The sequence below is a fragment of the Leopardus geoffroyi genome, chromosome C2 (assembly GCF_018350155.1).
Source record: "Leopardus geoffroyi isolate Oge1 chromosome C2, O.geoffroyi_Oge1_pat1.0, whole genome shotgun sequence".
In the NCBI taxonomy this organism is placed as follows: Eukaryota; Metazoa; Chordata; class Mammalia; order Carnivora; family Felidae; genus Leopardus; species Leopardus geoffroyi.
Window position 1 is genome coordinate 71,087,933 of NC_059333.1, and position 23,072 is coordinate 71,111,004.

At 36.7% G+C, this 23,072-nt stretch overlaps 1 protein-coding gene across 2 annotated transcripts in view; it reads right to left on the reverse strand.

Moving 5' to 3' along the window:
- Positions 1–511: 511 nt before the first annotated feature.
- Positions 512–23,072, reverse strand: part of SNX4 (sorting nexin 4) — a 69,997-nt gene continuing 47,436 nt past the window's right edge. For both annotated transcript variants that reach the window (XM_045502368.1, XM_045502367.1), the window contains 6 exons: positions 18,342–18,407; positions 13,521–13,610; positions 11,152–11,251; positions 8,444–8,589; positions 6,392–6,506; positions 512–1,692 (listed from right to left, as the gene is read on the reverse strand). In XM_045502368.1, the coding sequence (XP_045358324.1) occupies positions 1,645–1,692; positions 6,392–6,506; positions 8,444–8,589; positions 11,152–11,251; positions 13,521–13,610; positions 18,342–18,407 (565 nt within the window). In that variant the 3' untranslated portion in view covers positions 512–1,644. The remainder of the gene's footprint in view (positions 1,693–6,391; positions 6,507–8,443; positions 8,590–11,151; positions 11,252–13,520; positions 13,611–18,341; positions 18,408–23,072) is intronic.

Consider the following 23,072-nt stretch of genomic DNA (forward strand, 5'->3'; position numbering starts at 1 on the left):
TGTGCTCTCAGCACAGAGCCAGCTTGAGATTCTCTCTCTGCCTCTTCCTGGTTTGCACTCTCTCAAAATAAATAAACCTTAAAAAATAAATATTAAAAAAAAAAGGTAATAATGGCCTTCTCAAACTAAGTCAGCTAGTAGGGAAAAATCTAATACATTTTACATTTAATTTAAGGTTAGTTTTGGAGAGAAGACTTTTGATTTTTAAGTGCCAAATGAAAAGCTGTTTTATTTCATGAGTCAAGAGATGATACAATTCAATGGAATGAGGTGAGTATACAAATGACTTTTGTTTCCGACAATTTTATCTTTAAAAAAAAAAAGTAAAAATTTAAAAGTTATATCTCATTTCAGCATCTTATTTTTTTTTAATCCAAATTCTGGCCTAATATAAATTTACACAGTTAAATACTTCAAAACATAATATGGCATGTATTATTATTATTTTCTCACAGGGCATCAGATACTAATATGTATAAATCACCTTGTTAAAATAACAAAAATATGAAAATCAGCACAATACTTCACTTATTTATTGTAAGTCTGGCAAACAGCACAAAAATCCAGCAACATTTTAAACATGTAAAAAAGTCAAATGCTGAACAGTACTGGGGATTTTTTTTTTTTACATTAATTAGTAATAATGAGAACACATTTAAAATACTGCAAAGCTAGCAAAATGAGGGTACTTGGCTTCTGAACATATACCACGCACACACACACACACCATACAAACAATATAATTTATCTTTACAAAAATTACAGCCAAGCAATAGAGAAGAAGGATGTTAATAATGAAGATACTAACACATATGTTCACTACATGTATCTTATACAATGAAATGCTACATCTTGTACCCTGAAATGCCATGTGTAGAGAGCCAAGCATAGTAAATTTAGGCTCATCACTGAGGTTAAGAATTATTTGAGAAGAATTTAGTGCTTACATGTAACATATTCAATTAAAACTTTCTATATAGCAATTCCTGGATCATAACAATGCGTTCCACTATATATCTGAGAAGTTGAGTCTTCTTTGTTGGCAGTATAAAATTTCTGACCAGTATCAAAATTCTGGTAAAACACAAACTGAAGGCATTTTCTAGTGTATGCAAATGTTATAGGGGGCATCAATGAATGTGAGAGAAAACCTTAGAGTTCACACTAAGTTTCTGCTGAGCTTTGTCAAACCAAACAGCTCAACTATAAGGCAAGAAAAAATAACCCCCTATAACAGATTAGTGGGTCTTACTAAGTAAAGACAGGAATGCAATCTTAGGGAAAAATTCCCTACAGAAACAGATCTGAAACAACTAGCATTGAAACAAACATATTATCTAACATCTTTCATTCAGTCACTGGTTCAGAAGCCTGACAAACAATATACTGGTATATATTATCAAATTAACATTTTGGAATCAGCACCAGTCCCCAAAACCTCAAATTATAATATTTAATATTCATTAAAATACATCCTTTTTGTGCTATATTAACACAACTACAATCAAATTAAAGACAGTTGAATTTACTCAACTTATATATATTTTTGTGTATACTGGATAGCAACTTTATTTTTTTTTTTTTTTATTTACTTGTGCTTCTGTTCTGGGGCACTTTGATTGAAGAGAAATTCATTTCACAGGATTACATCTTGCTAAAGCATTCCTTAGCATTGGTCCAAACTTGAATTCCCTATTAAAAACAAAAACAAGAAAGAAAAAAACTTTAAAATGTAATCTTGGAAGGATTCTGAAAATCCAACTGTTTGGCTTACTGGTATGCTACTTTCACCTTTTGGAATAACTGTCAAGTCCAGCAAATATGACACTATTTCTAGCAATGACTAATATAAGTGAATGTCTAATGCTTCTGAAAAAAGAGAATCGCTTGTATAGCCTATCTTCAAGATGGGGAAAGAGCTACTACAACTTTTTGGAAAACTGAGTTTTCAAGGCTCATAACAAACTTATTTATTCATATCACGTTTGCATTATTTCTATTTGTAAACCAAACAAGTTTTCAGGAAATTGTTCTATGTAATACTTAAAACAAAAGAAAAATACCTTATTAGTTTAACAGTTAAATAAAAATTAATTATTTAAAAATTAATGGATTATTAAATTATTAGTCTAACAACACATGTTTTGATAAAAACCAATAATATGCTGAATTATCAGATCCTTCTTAGTGTTCTGGCAGGCTATTTAGCACAAAGGTAATATAATATACCTAATATGCTTAAACAAAAATGCATGTATATAAAAATATAGCAGTAAAATCTAAGGAAGTGGTAGAAACAAAGGTATTTTTTCAACAAACAAGACACATATTTTATGAAGAAGCAGTATTTTCTTTAATATTTAAGTATGCCAATATCTATCAATATTCGAAGCTTTGATAAATATCTTCAAATCTTAAATATCTTTGGCTGGATAAAGCAGTATCTAATAGAGTACTGGTTGTTAGAAAGGATAAGATATGGACTATCACAGTAAGAGATCTATGAGACATCAAATGAGCAAACAAAAACTACACACTAGCACATACAATGCAATCCCATTTGTGCAGGGAAAAGGAAAGGGTATATTTTCTTAATGATTGTAAATGTGTAAGAATGTCTGGAAGGATACACATGAAGTCTGTAACAGTGGTAAGTTTCTAAAAAGGGATTTGGGGGAGGAGGGAGAGAATTTTTACTTAATATGCTTCTGGATTTTTAAAATTTTTGCAATGAGAGTATGTTACTTTTATGATAGTTTTTCTGCTCTGACCTTTATCATTTCCTTCCTTCTACTAACCTTGGCTTTGTTCTTTCTGTAAACCCTTTAGGTGCAGGTTACATTGAGACTTTTCTTCTTCTTTTTTCTGTATGTTTATTTATTTATTTGGCGTGGGGCGTAGGGGGTGGACAGAAAGAGGGAGAGACGGAGAATCCCAAGGCAGGCTCCGCACTGTCAGCACAGAGCCCAATGCAGAGCTCAAACTCATGAACTGCGAGATCATGACCTGAGCCAAAATCAAGAGTCAGATACTCAACTGACTAAGCCACCCAGGTGTCCCGAGATTTTTCTTGTTTCTTGTATTGCTATAAATTCCTTCTTTGAACGGCTTTTGCTGCATCCCAAAGATTTTGAACCATTGTGTTTTCATTTTCATTTGTATTTTTTGATTGCCTCTTTGATTTCTCCATTAATTCATTGAAGGTTTGGTTAGCATACTGGTTAGCCTCCACAAGTTTGTGTTTTTCCAGTTTTTTTCTTGTGACTGATTCCTGGTTTCATGCAATTGTGGTCAGAAAAGATGATATTATTTCAGTTTTCTTCAATTTACTGAGACTTGTTTCGTGGCCTAACATGTGATCTATCCTGGAGAATATTCCATGTGTACTTGAAAAGAACATGTATTCTGTTGTTTTTGGATGGAATGTTCTATATGTATCTGTTAAGGCCATGTGGGCTAAAGCATCACTCAAAGATACTATTTCCTTATTGATTTTCTGCCTTGATGATCTATTCATTGATATGAGTGGGGTGTTAAAACCCCCTACAATTATTGTGTTACCATCAATTTCTCCCTTTATGTCTGTTAATATTTACCTTATGTATTTAGGTGTTCCAGTGTTGGGTAGATATTTACAACTGTTATATCCTCTTACTGGATTGGCCCCTTTATCAGTATGTAATGCCCTTTGTCTACTGTTACAGTCTTTGTTTTAAAGTCTATTTTGTCTAAGTACTGCACCTTAGCTTTTTTTCCTACTTCTATTTGCATGGAATATCTTTTTCCATATGATCATTTTTTTAATTTGAAAAGATAAAGTAGCTTAAAAATCAATCAAGTATTGGGGTGCCTGCATGGCTCAGTTGGTTACGCACCTGATTTAGGCTCAGGTCATGATCTCACAGTTCATGGGTTTAAGCCCCATGTCAGGCTCTGTGCTAACAGCTCAGAGCCTGGAGCCTACTCAGAATTCTGTGTCTCCCTCTCCCTCTCTGCCCCTTCCCCACTTGCACTCTATCTCAAAAATAAATAATGTTAAAAAAAACAAATCAAGTATTTCGTAAAAGCTCAGTCCTTGATTCAACAAATTAGAAAATTCACTATAAAAAAGGTTAACCAAAATAATACTTAGAATAGTTGATTTTTAAATGCTAATATTAATGCTTTTTATATAAAACTATTTTGTTTTGGTTTACTACTACTTCAATTTAGTCATTTGATTATATTCAATTACCACTTTGGATATCTGACACTATAACACGGTATGGTATATTTTAAAAGTTAATATACAACTAAAATAAAATATAATCATATTTATCTAAAAAAAACTAGTATTAATCTTGACTTCTCGTACTTAATTTTAAGTTTTTAAAAAAAAATACTGTAGATTTTCAAATACAAAAATCTATTATTCTACTTAAGGAAGAAAATAAAACATGATGAAACTTTATAGTACTGTTCCTGGGAAATAAAGTGAACACACATCTTTCAAACCTCATGTAGTAAACTCTTGTTTACTGTAATGGTTTTCTTAGGAAACATGAGTAGACATACAAGCTATCCAACAGTATGTCCAAATACACCTACAGTGATATCCTTTTTATTCAGAGATTAATTTCTAGCACCCTCAACCACCCCGCCCTAGGTAAAATGGGGAGAAAAGTCCTTTGAGCCATTATATAGTCTGCATTTTCCTTTGGAAAAGCAGCAAACAGAAGATCACAAGGAGCTTACTGATGAGTCTTTTATGAAAACACAATAAAACCAACTCTAAAAAAACGTGTGTTACCTGATCTTTCAGACCTCCTGAGATTAAAAAAGGGCAGGCTAGAAAGACGACTAAACGTGAGGCACCCTGTAAAGCAGTAGGATGTGGCACAATGACAACAATAGATAAAACACCACCAAGCTGTAATCATACTCCACTGTCAGCATTTGCAGATGGTTTGGTCATGATTTTAACTTCTCTTAAGTGACCCCAAAGATCTATAACATGGAGTAACTTACACTTTAACTGGGGCATAAATATGAATTTGCCCAATACAAAAAAAGCCCACTTGACTAATGCTAGAGTCTGGTGTTGACATCTTAAACTATCTTTGTTTACTATGCTTACTGCTAGTGATACAAGTGAAAAGGGCTAGGGAAGTGATGGCGACTAGCCAGAAAATACACATTTCAGATGAATTAAAGCATAAGTTGTTTATATGAGCATGGTTTTTCCAAGAAGGTCTTCATAACTGAGAATTCATCTTGCTATTTACATGATTTACTGAGACAATGCATGTTAAGTTGCTTGGTAGACTGCAAAGTGCTGGTAAATTGTAAAGCACTGATAGTAGCTGACAGACACATAGGCAGGTCTTGGGTTATAAAAAAGAAGGAATGTTTCATATTTTGTTCTTACAATAGCATTTTAGAAAGATTTTGGTATTGTCAAAACACTCCCCTGGGGCCCCTGGGTGGCTCATTCGGTTGAGCGTCTGACTTTGGCTCAGGTCACATGATCTCACAGTTTGTGAGTTCGAGCCCCGCGCTGGGCTCTGTGCTGACAGCTCAGAGCCTGGAGCCTGCTTCAGATTCTGTGTCTCCCTCTCTCTCTGCCTCTCCCCCACTTGTGCTCTGTCTCTCTCTCTCTTAAAAATAAAATGTAAAAAAAAAAAAAAAAAATTTTTTTTTTTTCAAATAAAAAATAAAACTCCCCAAAATGAAGCTTCCATGTTCATATCTTCTACTATGGACATCAGCTACATGGAAGACTCAGTATGACAACAAACCATGTCATGACCACATTTTCCCCAATGTTTAAGCTATTTTCCAATCAAAGCACTATCTATCACTATTAGGAACAGTATTTTACCACCACATCCAAGAACACCATATAATCCAAGTAAAGTTGTTGGTATATATTTGCAAATACTGGATATAAATAGAGCACAGAAATTTGGTACCTTAGGTGACTGAAGACTCAGTAATCGACATTTTGGTTATTAAAAAATACTTCTTTCAAAATTAAGTAAAGAAATTGGAAAACATTCTGGAAGGGGAGAAGGGGAGAAGAATGGGCTTTAAAATGAAAATGATAGGGGCGCCTGGGTGGCTCAGTCAGTTAAAGCACCCAGCATTGGCTCAGGTCATGATCTCATGGTTTGTGAGTTCAAGCCCTGCGTCGGCCTCTGTGCTGGTAGCTCAGAGCCTGCTTCAGATTCTGTGTCTTTCTCTCTGCCCCTCCCCTGCTTGCACTCTGTCTCTCTCTCTCTCAAAATAAATAAATAAACATTAAAAAAATTAAATTAAAATAAGCTTTCTAGTCCAAGGAAGAGAAATTAGTTTTAAAGAAATTCATAAGCACTTTTGAATATACCGTATCTTCCCTGACACCAAAACCTACCTTTTTGCACATACTGATCTGCATGACTGCATAGCTTATGAGAGCTTCCTTTAAATCATGGTTCTTTTGTTCTTTGAAGCGTTCAATATCAGCCCAAGCATTTTTCACAAATTCTCTGAAATAAAATGTGTAGTCAACATTATTATTTACTCAAATTATGTAAACTATATTATAAATTCTAATAACCAGTTCTCATTCGCATTGGTTTTTGTCTATATAGATGAAAAAACTATTGTATATATGAGTTTTTTTCTTCCTAAAAATTATACTAGAAAAAAAAAGCAGAGACAGTCATACATTCTTCTTCATTTTAATAATCAATATTTTTGCCCCAAGAATTCCAGCTTCAAATTATTCCCATAAATCAGCTATAAATGGCTCTTTCCACATGAAGTTGCCCTCCTGGAGTCACTGGAAAACATACACTCTTTTGACAAGATATACCGTATCACAATCATCATGTACTTGCTTTAAATGACAACTAGAGTTTTCAAAATTCTGAGAGGCATTTACCTTTTTAACTCTACTCATAAAAGTTTACTTTTACTTATTTGGTGCCAGTTCTAAAAATTAACAAAAACACCTCAAAACCAATGATACACTCTTGGTCTGCCTTGATCTACGTACTATTGGACAAAAACAGCAATAAGGAAAATAAGTCAGTGACGGAAGACCTTTGAGAGTTGAATTTCTAGAAATACTTATGGAATAATCACATGCCAAGTCAATGTAAGGTGTTGGAACATAAAGATGAAACATACACAGTCATTGACTTAGAAGGGCTCCTGAACACCCAAAACAAAACTGCCATGCTATTGTGGCATGAGCTAAGTGCTATGACAGCCTGCAAGGCTAGGAGTAAGCTTCACAAAGAAAGCGCAAGAGCTGGGCACTGAAGAATCATCAGGCTTTTGTTAAGTGATGGAGAAGAAAGGGCAAAGGGAATGTGCAAAGGCCAGAAATCAGGAAAAGTGCAGGAAAATAATTTTATAAAGTTGAAATTCTTCTTTCTCTTTCCCCCATACTAAAACTGTTTCTGTAACATGATTTTTGATCATTCAAATTTCTTAGGAAGTCAATCACTACATGTTAGAAGAAAAGGTTATAGGGGTGTCTGGTTGGCCCAGTCATTGGAGCCTGTGACTTTGATCTCAGGGTTGGAAGTCTGAGCCTGATGTTGGGTGTAGAGATTACTGTTTCTTTTTTGTTTTTTTGTTTTTTTTTTGAGAGAGAGAGAGAATGCAATATGGGGAGAGGGAGAGTAAAAGAAAGAGGGGGGGCGGAGAGAGAGAGAGGGAGAAAATCTTAAGCAGGCTCCAGGCTCAGCATGGAGCCCAATGCAGGACTCAATCCCATGACCTTGGGATCAGGACCTGAGCCAAAATAAGAGTCAGACACTCAATTGACTGAGCCACCCAGGTGCCCCAGAGATTACTTAAAAATAAAATCTTTTTTTAAAAAAATTTTTTGAACATTTATTTATTTTTAATCTTTATTTATTTTTGAAACAGAGAGACAGAGTGTGAGCAGGGAAGGAGCAGAGAGAGAGGGAGACACAGAATCCGAAGCAGGCTCCAGGCCCTGAGCTGTCAGCACAGAGCCTGACATGGGGTTCAAACCCATGAACTGTGAGATCATGACCTGAGCTGAAGTTGGACACTCAACCAACTGAGCCACCCAGGCTCCCTGAACGTTTATTTATTTTTAAGACAGAACACGGGGGGGGGGGGGGGTGCGAGAGGAGGGGTAGAACACAGAGTAAGACACAGATTCCGAAGCAGCCTCCAGGCTGAGCTGTCAGCATGGAGTCCAATGCGGGGCTCGAACCCACAAAGTGATCATGACCTGAGCTAAAGCCAGATGCTCAACCAACTGAGCCACCCAGGCACCCCTAAAAATAAAATCTTAAAAAAAAAAAATGCCCTTGAAGAACAGACTATATTTCAGGGATGTTAATGAAGATGGGAAATGTTATAAAAAAAAAACAAACAAACCAACAATCCGCCATGTAGTACACATGTCTAGCTTTGTTAAACATCTCAGCATTTTTACCTGCCTTCCAGATTTTTAGACTTTAGCTGTTGCTCTCCTTCATTTATTTGTTCTTCTAGCACCTTTATTCTGGCTTCTCTTTGCTCTGGAGTTTCTTGGCCAAAGAGCTTGGTAGTCATTCCCTTCAAGGAAAATGTTCTCACAGTCTAAAATGAAATAGAAACAGGTGAATGGATGAACAAAATGTGGCATATACATATAAAGAAATTATTATTATTCAGCCTGAGAAAGGAAAGAAATTCCAACACATGCTACAACATGGATGAACCTGAGAACATTATGCTAAGTGGAAATAAGCAAGTCATGAAAGGACACATACTACATGATTCTACTTAATGTAAGGTATCTAGGGTAGTCAAAGTCATAGAGACAGAAAGTAGAATGGTGACTCTCAGGGGCTGAGGAGAGAGGGAAATTGATAGTTGATGTTCAATGGTATAGAGTTTCAATTTTGCAAGATGAAGAGAGTTCTAGAGGTTGGTTACACAACAATGTGAATGTACTTACTACTACTGAACTGTATACCACTTAAAAATGGTTAAGATTATCCCTAGTATAATCTTTCATTAACCTATGCTTCCATAAAACTGCTTTTAATTTATATCAATGTAAATTCAATAGCTGTACTAATTTCTTCCACTGTTTTCTGAGTTTGAAATAAGAGTAAAAATTAAAATATTTTTTAAAAAGAAAAATAAACAAGGGGCGCCTGGGTGGCTCAGTCGGTTAAGCGTCCAACTTTGGCTCAGGTCATGATCTTGCGGTTTGTGAGTTCGAGCCCCGCGTCGGGCTCTGTGCTGACAGCTTGGAGCCTGGAGCCTGCTTCGAATTCTGTGTCTCTGTCTCTCTCTGCCCCTCCCCCACTTGTGCTCTGTCTCTATCAAAAATAAATAAATGTAAAAAAAAAAATTTTTTTAAAGAAAAATAAGCCACAGGTAAAAAAAACAATGGTTAAGATGATAAATTTTGTTAGGTATATTTAATCACAATTAAACATTTTTTTAAAAAAGGGAAACAGAGGGGCACCTGCGTGGCTCAGTCGGTTAAGTGTCCGACTTTGGCTCAGATCATGATCTCACGGTTCGTGGGTTCGAGCCCCGCACAGGGCTCTGTGCCGACAGCCCAGAGCCTGGAGCTTGCTTCAGATTCTGTGTCTCCTTCTCTCTGCCCCTTCCCTGCTCGCTCGCTCTGTCTCTCTCTCTTAAAAATAAACATTTTTTTAAAATTTTTTAAAAAATTAAAAAAAAAAGGGAAACAAAACTTTTGCCATTTCCTCCTAGCTCAGTACAGAAGCACCAATAAGTCTTACAACCAGGGGGCTCCTAATGTGATTCCTAACACTGGAATAATATGGAATAGTCGAAAAGAAAAAAATTCTAACTGAACTTCTTAATCAAATGGAAAACTTCTATGTGAAGCATTAGACAAGTTATTTCTTTAGATTAGAGGTCATTTTGTAAACATTTCTCTATGACATAAAAAATAGATAAAAAAATCCAACAGGTGACAAAGGAAACAGGCCAAACTAAAACAAAAAACATTTAAAATCTGCGCAATACACACTGAAACTTGGTTATCAATTAAATAGGATGCCTTCCCCTTGGAGGGTAGCGTCAAGCATCACTGCTTTAACATTTCCTTACTCTCTGGAGATTACTAAGGGAAACACTTTTCCCTTCACATGTAGGAGTAGAGAATCATGCTCCCTGAAAATGGCCTGGGAGTTTCCCCTCAGTTCTAAAAATAAATCAAGCCTAGGGGTGCCTGGGTGGCTCAGTGGGTTGAGCTTACGACTTTGGCTCAGGTCAGGATCTCGCAGTTCAGGATCTCGCGGTCCAGGAGTTCGAGCCCTGCATTGGGCTCTGTGCTGACAGCTCAGAGCCTGGAGCCTCTTCGGATTCTGTGTCTCCCTCTCTCTCTCTGCCCCTCCCCTGCTCATGCTCTGTCTCTGTCTCTGTCTCTCTCTCTCTCTCTCTCAAAAATAAACATTAAAAATAAATAAATAAGTAGAAAGAAAGAAAGAAAGAAAGAAAGAAAGAAAGAAAGAAAGAAAGAAAGAAATCAAGCCTAGTATATACATGTTTCATAGTCAAATGGTCTTTTCCTACAACATATATCTGTGACTTTTCAGAGATAACAAAGTACTTGTTAAGTATGAAGTGACTGGTAAATGGTAGTAGCACTGTCACTTTCATTATTTCCAGATTGTGTACTCTCACTACGACAGCTAATTTATTCCAATAAAATGGCTAGACAGTAGAAAGCCGATTATAAAAATGATCTAAGGTTCATAAAATAAGATACAGAATTTTCTTCACAATTATTCCCTATACCAGAAGCTCCTTCTTATGAGAGATGAACTGATTCAAACTGGGCAAGGCTTTTCAAAATAAGCTAAAATTTCTATGATTTACTTTGTAAAAGTCATTATTTCAATCACAAAGAATAATGCTTTTTCACTTGTACTGAATATAAATGAGAAGACACTATACAGAGCAATGTTGGCAGAATTTCTTACACTGCTATGTAATATGATGTTTTAATGGCTTATATCTTTTTATATCAAGATCACAAACCAAGGAATTACAAAGTTGCCCATAAATTATTCCCCTATAAAAGCTACAGGCATCTTGGGTATTACAACTGCAGCTTATTCCTTATACGGCCTGCTGCACTAATACCAGAGACTGAAATGGAAACACACTCACCCCAGTTGCCAGTTCCTCACATTGCTGCTTTTTGGATGCTAAGTCCTGAGCAGCCATCTCCAAGTCATACTGCATAAGTTCATGTTTCCTGCATACAGCCCTAAGGATGAAAAACAGTGCTGCCACTTAATTTTTATGGCTTCTCTTTTAACATATTAAAATTTTTCAGGGGCACCTGGGTGCTTCAGTCGGTTAAGCATCCAACTATTCATTTCAGCTCAGGTTATGACTTCACAGTTGTGGGATCGAGCACCCATGTAGGGCTCTGTGCTGGGTGTGGAACATGCTTAGGATTCTCTTTCTCTGTCCCTGTCCCCCGGTTGCGCACACACGTGTTTTCTTTTTCAAGAAAAAAATTTTTTTTCTCCCCAGGGGTAGAGAGGAAATATTTACAATATGTACCTAGAATTTTCAAGTTTAAAATCCAATAGCCCAATATAAAATGAAATCTACCAGGGGTGCCTGAGTGGCTCAGTCAGTTAAGTCTAACTCTTGATTTCAACTCAGGTCATGATCTCAAGGTTTGTGAGATTAGGATTCTCTCTCTCCCCCTCCCTCTGCCTCTTCCCTGCTGATGCTCTCTCTCTCAAAATAAATATTAAAAAAAATTAAAGTTAGAACCTAAGCATAAAAAGTATACATAATAAAAGATGTTTTTTTTTTAAGATACTTGCAACATTTTTCTCAACAAACATACCATTATCACATACATTAATGAAATCTTTTGTGTAACATAGAAACTAATACTGGAATCTCACAAAGCAGCTGAGTATTCCTTAAATTCAAATTTTTCATCTTTATATAGAAATGTTTTAGTTTTGACTATCATATAAGTGACCCATGCTTAGTGTAAAAAACAAAACAAAACTAAGATTCTAGCACAGAAATGTACAAAATAAAAAAACTTTCAAGAACTCCTTCTCTTCCCAACTCCACTATCCAGACACAATCCATGTTAATATTAATAGATGGTGCATATTCTGCCAGACCTTAGGTAGGCACTTACAAATACACATATGCACATGCCCCAAGTGATTCTACATATTATCTTACCTAACTATATACCATGGACATATCGATATACATTCATCTTTTCTATAGTTTTTAAGAACTGTACAGAATTCTACTCTGTTCAGCAACTTTCTTTTGCTTGGTAACATGAAAATACCTGGTGAAACTCCTGAGTACTCAAAGCTCTAGAAGGAGCAAGGTTAAAAATGTACAGATGTTTTGTATCAGCTACTAAACAGCTAAAGAAACACTGGTCCTCTATACTAACAGAATTCTTATATTGCTTTTAAAAATGGCTACACCCAAAGTGGCTACAGCCAAAAGCCACCTATTTCAGGTAAATGGATTCATTTTTCTAAATTGGACAGAAAAAATATACTAATTTCTTCTCCTTTTTTTAATATTTATTTTTGACAGAGAGAGAGAGAGAGTGAGAGAGCGAGCGCGCGTGAGCATGTGAACTGGGGAGGGGCAGAGAGAGACGGAGACAGGTTCTGAAACGGGCTCTGTGCTGAGAGCAGAGGGCCCGATGTGGGGCTTGAACTCATGAACTGTGAGATCATGACCTGAGTCAAAGTCAGATGTTTAACCACTTGAACCACCCAGGCACCCCTATGCTAATTTCTTCTAAAACAGAACTATATACCAGAGAATTCTGTTTGGCTCTGCAAGAGATACCATAAAAACAGAAGACAAAGTCCTGATATTAAGAAGTTACACAACCTTACTAAGAAGATAAGCAGATGTGGAAAAAATTACAAAATGAAAAAGGCAACATATTGCCTAGTGACAGGGCTACCTACACACACTCAATTCGTATTTTGCATCCAATCTTCAAACTGAACAAATAGAAAGAACAACATACAAACAGTTCTGTGGCTGGAGACTGACTAGTTTTATCAATACCACATTTCAAGAACAGGGCTGGTCTTAAATACCTCTACCCAGCACTCTGCAATACAGAGGAATACAAGGAGACCTCATTCAATACCTGGGGGATGAATTCATTTAAAAATCACCTTACTATCTTTGGGGTGCCTGGGTGGCTCAGTCAGTTAAGCGTCCGACTGCGGCTCAGGTCATGATCTTGCAGCTTGTGAGTTCAAGCTGTGCACCGGGCTCTGTGCTGACAAATCGGAGCCTAGAGACTGCTTTGGATTGTGTCTCCCTCTCTCTCTGCCCCTCCCCCACTCACACTCTGTGTCTCTCTCTTTCTCAAAAATAAAATAACATTAAAAAAAATGTTTTTAAATAAATAAATAAAAATCACCTTACTATCTTTACTTTCTGGCAACATATGAAGTGAAGAGAGTGGTGACTAGCCACAGGGCTGCATCTGGAACATTTATTATACTTACCGCAGTGCTTCTGCATAAAACAGATACTCCTTTAGCTGATCTGCATAATGTTCTTCATCTTCTAAAATATCATCAATAGAAGATGCATACCTGTTTAAAAAACATTGCATACAAACTTTTATCATGATACAAAGTAGTAATGATAGAAAGAAGTGTTGTTCAAAGTATGTATGGTCCAACAGACCATTTGCTACCTTCAGTAACAAAATAGGTACACAGAGTGAAAATACGTATTGAGAAACATTTGTAGCAATTTAAAAAAATTTTTTTTAATGTTTATTTATTTTGGGGAGAAAGAGAGACAGAATGTGAGCAGGGGAGGGGCAGAGTGAGAGGGAGACACAGAATCTGAAACAGGCTCCAGGCTCTGAGCTGTTAGCACAGAGCCCGATGTGGGCTTGAACTCATGGACTATGAGATCATGACCTGAGCTGAAGTCAAGAAGCTTAACTGACTGAGCCACCCAGGCGCCCCTGTAGCAATTTTTAATTACCATGAAAATTTTATTGAATTTTACCAACATGTTTTGATCAGCAATGGCTTGGAAATAAAAAACAAAACAAACAAAAAGGTCCTTCTTACAGGTAGCTTAAGAAGCACCATAAGACAGCTCCTGGGTGACTCAGTCGGTTGAGCGCCTGTCTTGGTTTCAGTTCAGGTCATGATTTAACAATTCATGAGTTCAAGCCCCATGTCAGGCTCTGTGCTCTCAGCAGAGAGCCTACTTTAGATCCTGTCTCCCTTTCTCTGCCCCTCCCCCACCCACGAGCACATGCATTTGCTCTCTCAAAAATAAATAAATGTTAAAAATAAAAAATACACAAGAAGCACCATAAGACTATAATATCTTTTGTTCAAAGATATTTTATGAAAGGGCTACAAAATCTGCAGAAAAAATAAGAGTTTAGTATAATTGGTGCACAAATATTCCTGGCACCAACTACATACAGTAATGCCAAAAAGCTACAAAAGGAAAACTAGAGTAAATAAAGATTACAAAAAATTTTAGAAGGTTTATTTTATACTAATTGTCAATAGCAATCTCTTTTTTTTTTTAACATGTTTTATTTTTTTAATGTTTATTTTTTGAGAGAGAGAGAGACAGAGAGAATGAGTGGGGGAGAGGCAGAGAGAGAGGGAGACACAGAATCTAAAGCAGGTTCCAGGCTCTAAGCTGTTAGCACACAGCCTGACGTGGGGCTCGAACTCAAAAGTAAGATTGTGACCTGAGCCAAAGTCAGATGCTCGACTGAATGAGCCACCCAGGTGCCCCAGCAACCTCTGCTTTGACCCATACAAGCCCCTTATTGCCATACCATTCTCATTCCTGGACAGGAGTCTTTCCTTGTACAGAAATGTGACCTGACTGACCGCTCTTGACACTGCTTCTCCAAATACTACAAGCACAGATCTCAGCACCTCTAGGAGATCTTCCCAGACTACTTTAGTCTCCAGTCACCACTTCTGGTCTTTTATCAACAATTCAGAAATTAAATTTTATCAAAGTAATGTCTTGTGTGTTAGTTTTATTTCTCCAATCACATTATGAATTCCATAAGGATGTGGGTTATGTCATGTACTACTTCTGTATGGTATATAACTTTTCAAATTAACTCTGATTACCTAGCATGAGAATAAAAGAGTAATATAATTTATGTCTCCAGGCCTGCTTCACGTAGGCAAGCAAACAAAATTTACTGAAGTTGTAAAAAATAAACCTTCTGAAAAACTATGCGCTTATAGGGTTTTTAAAAGAGGCAAGGACATATTCTGTAATTACAAATTTACATTTGTTAGACTATGGATGGAATTTCTTCTACATGACTGAAAAAAGTCTTGAGAATCATTGTTAAGAACAAGAAAAACTGCCTTTAATTCATAAATCTATGATTCAGAAAGAATGTTAAGGAAACAAAAAACAGGGCTGGTGGCTTGAAGACAGGAAACATAGTATAAAGATAAATAGCACATCCTTGGGTACAAAAATTTAAATGGTAATGATTTTTAGTTATCAGTACTGAAATTGTTTACTTAACATTTAAAAAAATTTTTTTTTTCAACGTTTATTTATTTTTGGGACAGAGAGAGACAGAGCATGAACGGGGGAGGGGCAGAGAGAGAAGGAGACACAGAATCGGAAACAGGCTCCAGGCTCTGAGCCATCAGCCCAGAGCCCGACGCGGGGCTCGAACTCACAGACCGCGAGATCATGACCTGGCTGAAGTCGGACGCTTAACCGACTGCGCCACCCAGGCGGCCCCTTTACTTAACATTTTAAATCACCTGAAGGGATAATCATAAATTCCTGAAAATACTGAAAATGCTAAATCAACAGAATGCTGGAAGACTTTCTAAGGCTGAAAAGTAGCCAGTCAGCTTGAATATGGCCTGAAGAAATACTTAGAAAAAAATATTTTTTTGTCTTTTTGTTACTGACTTGTAAGAGTTCTTTACATATTCTGGTTGGAAATGTTTACTCCCAGTCAGTAGCTAGCCTTTTCATTGTTTTAATGGTGTGTGTGTGTGTGTGTGTAGTAAATAAACATAACATGAAATTTACCTTTTAATCATTTTAAGTGTCCAGTGGAGTGGCATTAAGTGTATTCACCCTGCTGTGCAGCCATCTCCACATCTCCAGACCATCTGTCTCCAAACCATCTGTCTCCAGAACTTTTTCATCTTCTCTAACACTAATTCCCCCATTTCTCCCTTCCCTAACATTATCTTTTTCTTAAGTTTATTTATCTTGAGAGAAAGGGAGAGAGAAGGAAAGAAAGAATCCCAAGCAGGCCCTGCACGGTCAGTGTGGAGACTGATGTGGACCTTGAACCCATGAACCATGAGATCATGACTTGAGCCAAAACCTAGAGTTGGACGCTTAACTGACTGAGCCGTATCTTTTAATAAGCAAAATGTTTAATTTCGATAAAGAACATTTTACCATTTAAAAAATTTCTTTGAAATTCCTTGTCCTTCTAAGTAAAAAAAAAAAAAAAAGAAAGAAAATAGAAAAAACTAAAAATTTGGGTTTTTTTCCTGTTTTCTTTAAGAAATTTTTGCTAACAGGGCGCCTGGGTGCCTCAGTCGGTTGAGTGTCCGACTTCGGCTCAGGTCATGATCTTGCAGTTCGTGAGTTTGAGCCCTGCATCAGGCCCTGTGCTGACAGCTCAGAGCCTGGAGCCTGCTTCAGATTCTGTCTCCCTTTCTCTCTGCCCCTTCCCTGCTCATGCTGTCTCTAAAAAATGAATAAACGTTAAATAAAAATAAAAAGAAATTTTTGCTAACTTGAAGGTTGCAACAATATTCTCATGTGCTTTCTACTAAAAGTTGTAATTTTAGCTTTTATATTTATGTATATGACCCAAATTGCATTTGTTTTTATGTAAGGTGTGAGAGATGGCTCAAAGTTAATTTTTTTTCCATGTACATATCCAGTTATTCCAGAACCATTTCTTGAAATGGACTATTTAAATCCCAGTCTATTTCTGGACTCTTTTCTGTTCCATTGATCTGTTTACCTTTATGCCAATACCTATCTTGTATTTACAGGATATAGCTTTACAGAAGTCTTGAAATCAGTTAATATATTCCAGGTTTGTTCTTTTTTCAAGACTGTTTTGGTTACTCTAGGTCCTTTAAATTTATATATAAATTTTGGAATTAAGTAATACCAATTACTATTAAAATTTTATATCAGAATTTTGACTGGGACTGCAATTTGGGAAGAATGGAGATATTAACACTACTGACGCTTCCAATCCATGAACACAGTTTATCTCTCCATTTATTTAGGTCTTTAAATTTTTCTCTCAGCAGGGGCACCTGGGTGGCTCAGTCAGTTGAGCATCCAACTTCGGCTCAGGTCATGATCTCGCAATTCATGAGTTCAAGCCCCACATCGGGCTCTGTGCTGACAGCTCAGAGCCTGGAGCCTGCTTCAGATTCTGTGTCTCCCTCTCTCTGTGCTCCTCTCCTGCTCGGACCCTGTCTCTTTCTCAAGAATAAATAAAGAAAAAAAATTTTTTTTAATTTTTTTCTCAGCAGTGTTTATATATAAAGTTTTCAGTGTAGAGGTATTTCATTTATATTTTGTTTTGACGCAATTATAAAAAGCATTGTTTTTCAATTTTTATCTAATTGTTGTTGCTAGTATATAAAAACATTTGTTTTTTATATATTGAGCTTGTATTCTGCATCCTTGTTAAATTTGGTTGTTAGTTCTATAATACTTTTAGTTGATTACGATTTTCTATGTAAAAGATCCTGTTAACTACAAAAAGAGATCGTTTTACTTCTTCCTAAGATTTATGCCTCACATTTGATTTTCTTGTCTCTTCCTTGCTGGACTAGAGCCTCTACTACAATGTTTACCAGGAGTGGTGAAAGCAGACAATCTTGCCTTATTCCTTGATGTTAGGAAAAAGCATCAATATTTCACTATTAAGTACAATACTAGCTGTAAGTTTTTAATACTTCACTATTAAGTACATTAGCTGTAAGTTTTAAAACTGAAGAAACTCCTCTTATTCTCAGTTTGATGAGAATTTTTATTGTGAGTGGATGTTGAAATGCCTTTTCTACATGTATTGAAATAAACATACAAGTTTTCTTTATTCTACTAACATATGAATTGGACTGATTGATTTTTTAATGTTTTAAATTAATCTTGCATTTCTGAAATAAGCTTGTGTAAGTCAGATCTGTATACATAGCATATAACATAAAAGCCAGCAAACTTGATAAAAGCAGAACAGAAGAATCACTATCATTTCATCACTAAACTTCACTTTGGATTTTACCTTTAATGCTCTAGGTACTTACACATCCATATGGTGACCAGCACTCTGCAGTCCATCCCCCATTTCTTTTTCTATGGCACTCCACTCACTAGGGAGAAAAAGATAAAATCAAACACATCATGAATTAGATATAGAATATTATTAAATGGAATATTATGTAAGGTTTTTTTTCTAGCTAGCTTTTAAACAACACAGTACTGTATTTGGATTTATTTTCTAATTCAAATACGCTGCCTTCCTCTTAAGTTTAACAACTAAACGCAAGTGAATACTTTAAAATGTTAGTTCAGAAATGCTATCTGCTGCTGCAAAGTAAGTATCATACAATACAGCTTCTGCTTATAGACAACTTTCTCAGCTAGGGTGCCTTTTCACATTAATTGTGGAGCTTTAAAAAACTACAGATGCTAGCCCTGCTCCTGATCTACTTAATCAGAATCTCTAGGGTAGAGGTGAGATATACATATACCTTTTAATTTTTTTGAGAGACAGTGCATGTACAAGTGGAGGGCAGAGAGGGAGAGAGGGAGAGAGGGAGAGAGAATCTCAAGCTGGGCTTGGAGCCTGATATGGGGCTCAAGCTCACAACTGTGATCATGACCTGAACTGAAATCAGGACTCAGACTTGGGGCGCCTGGGTGGCTCAGTTGCTTAAACGTCCAACTTCAGCTCAGGTCATAATCTCATGTTTCATGGGTTCGAGCCCCATGTCCGGCTCTGTGCTGATACTGCAGAGCCTGGAGCCTGATTCACATTCTGTGTCTCCCTCCCTCTCTCTGTCCCTCCCCCGCTCACACTCTGTTTCTCTTTCAAAAAATAAATAATCATTAAAAAAAAAAAAAAGACTCAACCAACTGAGCCACCCGGGTGCCCCGAGACAGGTATACTCTTTAAAGTTCCATGGAATGGGGCGCCTGGGTGGCTCAGTCGGTTGAGCGGCCGACTTCGGCTCAGGTCACGATCTCGCGGTCCGTGAGTTCGAGTATATATTTATATTACAGTAAACTGAAAAAATAAGTCTGTAATCCCAAATACCAAGAGATGACCTAATTTGATATATTTTCTTCTAGTCTTTTTATTTACTCATTTTAATGTGGCTGAGATCATACGGTATATATTTCGTATCATGCTTTTTTTCCTTCAGCATTTTCCCATATTATTAAAACAATTTGTTTTAAGCACTGTTTCATTAGGCAACTCAATTTTTTACTTTTATTTTTTATTTATTTTTTATTTTTTATTTTATTTATTTATTTTTTTGCAACTCAATTTTTTAAACCATTGTCCTGGCCATTCAGGTTGTTTGCAATTTTCCTCCTAGGTAAAAAATGTATAAGCCTCTCCACTTTCACCATATCATAAAAGAAAAAAAAAAATTTAAACACTATTCTTTTGTTTTATACAGAATAAACCTGGCATTCTGTTGAAATACCAGACCATATGCTTATAGTATTAGAAGGAAAGGGGCGCCTGGGTGGCACAGTCGGTTAAGCGTCCGACTTCAGCCAGGTCACGATCTCGCGGTCCCTGAGTTCGAGCCCCACATCGGGCTCTGGGCTGATGGCTCAAAGCCTGGAGCCTGTTTCCGATTCTGTGTCTCCTTCTCTCTCTGCCCCTCCCCCGTTCATGCTCTGTCTCTCTCTGTCCCAAAAATAAATAAATGTTGGAAAAAAAAAAAAAAAAAAAGAAGGAAGAAGACCTCACATGATTTTTAATATTGTCAAAGCAAAACAAACCTATAAATCACCTATGCAACACTATGGTTATGATTAAATAACAAAACAGCTACGCCTCCCTCTAATAATCTTCTCTCCTTAGATGTTTGTAACTACTCTCAAAGTAGTAACAGCAAGTTAACCCTTTTTAGTGTTTTGCTGTTTACCAAAAAAACAATGTTTAATATCTCTATATTATCTAAACTCTAAAGCCACATTTCTAATACCTCCAGGGCAATTCTACTCTTATATACCTCTGTCACTTCAATTTCAATATATCCAAAGCTCTGTTCTTCACATGAAAAAGGAAATCTAGGGGTTTGGGCAGAACTAGCCAAATGTATAACATAACAATCACAGTTAATGTAACTGTAGGTCATGCTAACAGAGTTAATGGATAGTCCAGATCAACTGTCTATTGGATAGCCCAAAACACTTCATCTGCCTAATTTTTGAGCACCTTACTATGTGCTACCAATTCAAGGCTAACATAACCAAATTTAATTCCTTTGTCTAGCAAACAACAATAAAAACTAATTCAAGGAAGGTAGAGCTTATCCTTAATCAACTATATATATATTCCTATTAAGTACTTTAGAATCTGATAAATATCTGGGTTTTTTTTTTTTAATGTTTATTTATTTTGAGAGAGAGAGAGAGAGAGCACGCGTGCAAGTGAGCACGTGAGGTGGGGAGGGGGCAGAAAGAGATGGAGAAAGAATCTTAAGCTGCATCAGTGCAGAGCCTGATGTGGGGCTCAATCCCACAACACTGAGATCATGACTTGAGCTGAAATCAAGAGTCGGACACTTAACCAACTGAGCCACCCAGGCACCCCAAGATGTGGCATTTACTGTTTGTACGTAAAGTGAAAAAATAAATCAATAAGTGAATTAATAAATATGAAGAGACAAACATGTACTGGATTCTGTGTATCAACCACTGCTACACACAAGACCTTTCCCCTCAAGGTACATATACTCTAGCCCTTTGCTGGTCTAGCAACAGCTTCACCTAGAATCTCATTAGAAATGCAGAATGATAGAACCCATTCCAGATATGCAACAAAATACTCATTTTAATAGTTCTCCAGGTGATTTGTATGCACGTTAAAATTTAAGAAGCACTATCTAAACAAAAGGTTCTAACCTGGGGCCCAAGGATATGCCTAGGATTGGAAATAGAAAATGTTAACCAGTTTGCTGGGGAGAAGAGGAAACTATTAACATACAAGTAACTTTATAAAAGGGTAGTCGACTTAACATCAGCATTGTAAGAGAAAACTGAATCTTAAAGTACTTAATGGGTAGGTAATTGTCACATATGAACCAGATCAAAAAGGGTCTTGGATCTTTTGTAGCATCTGATAGAAGGAAAAGAAAGGAAAAGAAAATCACAAACATAAAAGTTTTGCATGTAATTTCAGAAGCTTCAGGCAACCTGAAGTCCATCTTCACCTCTTGGATTAAGAACGATGAAATACAGGAGGACCTAGCTGGCTCAGTCAGTACAGCATATGACTCTTGATGTCAGGGTTGTAAATTTGAGCCCCACAATTGGTGTAGAGATCACTTAAAAATAAAATCTTAAAAAAAAAACAAAAACTATGAACTTTAAAACCACTAAGGCCCTTCCTACTTCAGTATTTTACAATTTCAGTAAATGAAAGGAAGTAAAAGATTCCAAGAATGCCCAAGCATCAAAATTTAGGACGGGTATTAAAAATATTATAACAAAATAAAGGTTTAGAGAAAAATCTCATCACCCAATCTGATGTTCATCAGGGACAGAGACAGAGAGAAAGTCACTAGCGCAAGCAGGTCTGTGGTTATAGGTTTATGTTTATAGTTCTATGTAAGATTTCATTTAAATATAAAATTCCATGTCAAGAAAGGGTTTGGAAATCACTCTCTCCATTTAACCCTAATATTGAATAGATACTTAAAATCAGGTTCAGAGATCTAACATTGCTTACTCCAAGTCAGGTAGCTGTTCAGAGACAGAGCTGAGACTAGAATCAACTGCCCTTAGTGTGCTCTATTAATCCCAAACTATGGCACTTCTAATGAGGGAGTGTGGGGCACACTGAAGGCAAAGTGCAGGGTAACAGCAACCCCCACCCCCAGGTGGGACATGTAGGATATTCCTTGGACACTCCCAGCTACCCAAAATCAGGAAAGGACAAAACCCAAATGGTTAAACTGTAAGAGTCCTTCAGTTTACCAGAAGAAGGCAATCCCATCAAGCCTAAAGTCCAGGAACTCCCTACAGTCTTAAGGTTAATGCTTTGCTAGAGGGAAAAACCACCTTAGCTTGACAATAGCTAGGCCTCCAGCAGTGCTTTAGCATGTGAAAGTCTCTATGGAAACTCCCTCTTGACTTTATCTCCCTGGACTCCATAAAAAACGGTCACCCCCTACAACCCCAGTGCAGGTCTTGCTGCCCATGGGTCCCGTTCCCATGTTTAATAAAATCATCTTTTTTGCACCAAAGACGTCTTCAAGAATTCTTCCTTGGCCATCGGCTCTGGACCCCACAAACTCCACAATCACCCCAAAACTTCATCACTTCCTTTTTTGTTCTCTTAATCAAAAGAACTCTTTACTCCCACTATGCACATAACCAAAAAAAAAAAAAAATTACAGAATCATTAAACAAACGTAGATCTGTGTCTGTGAGCTCTGAGTACATGACAAGTTTTGTGTATCCATGAAATAAATTTGAAAGAAATGTTGCTCCTGTATTTTCCTGGAATTCCTCGTAAGGAATCACATCAATTGAATCTGAAAGACATGTTTTTTTCTTGGTTGATTCTATATGGATTCATAATCTATAAATTAAGATGAATATTTAAAAATTAACAGAATAAACCATTTCAGGCTATGAGCTCCTGAAAGCTTTCATTAGCTTCAAATGCACAGTTACTAGTACTGACAACTCTTTCCTTTTTTTTTCTAGGTCTTTTGCAGAGTGAATCCCACCTATATATTCAGTCCAATTCTGGACAAGTGGATCTAAAGTTCCTAGCTCAGTCTGAA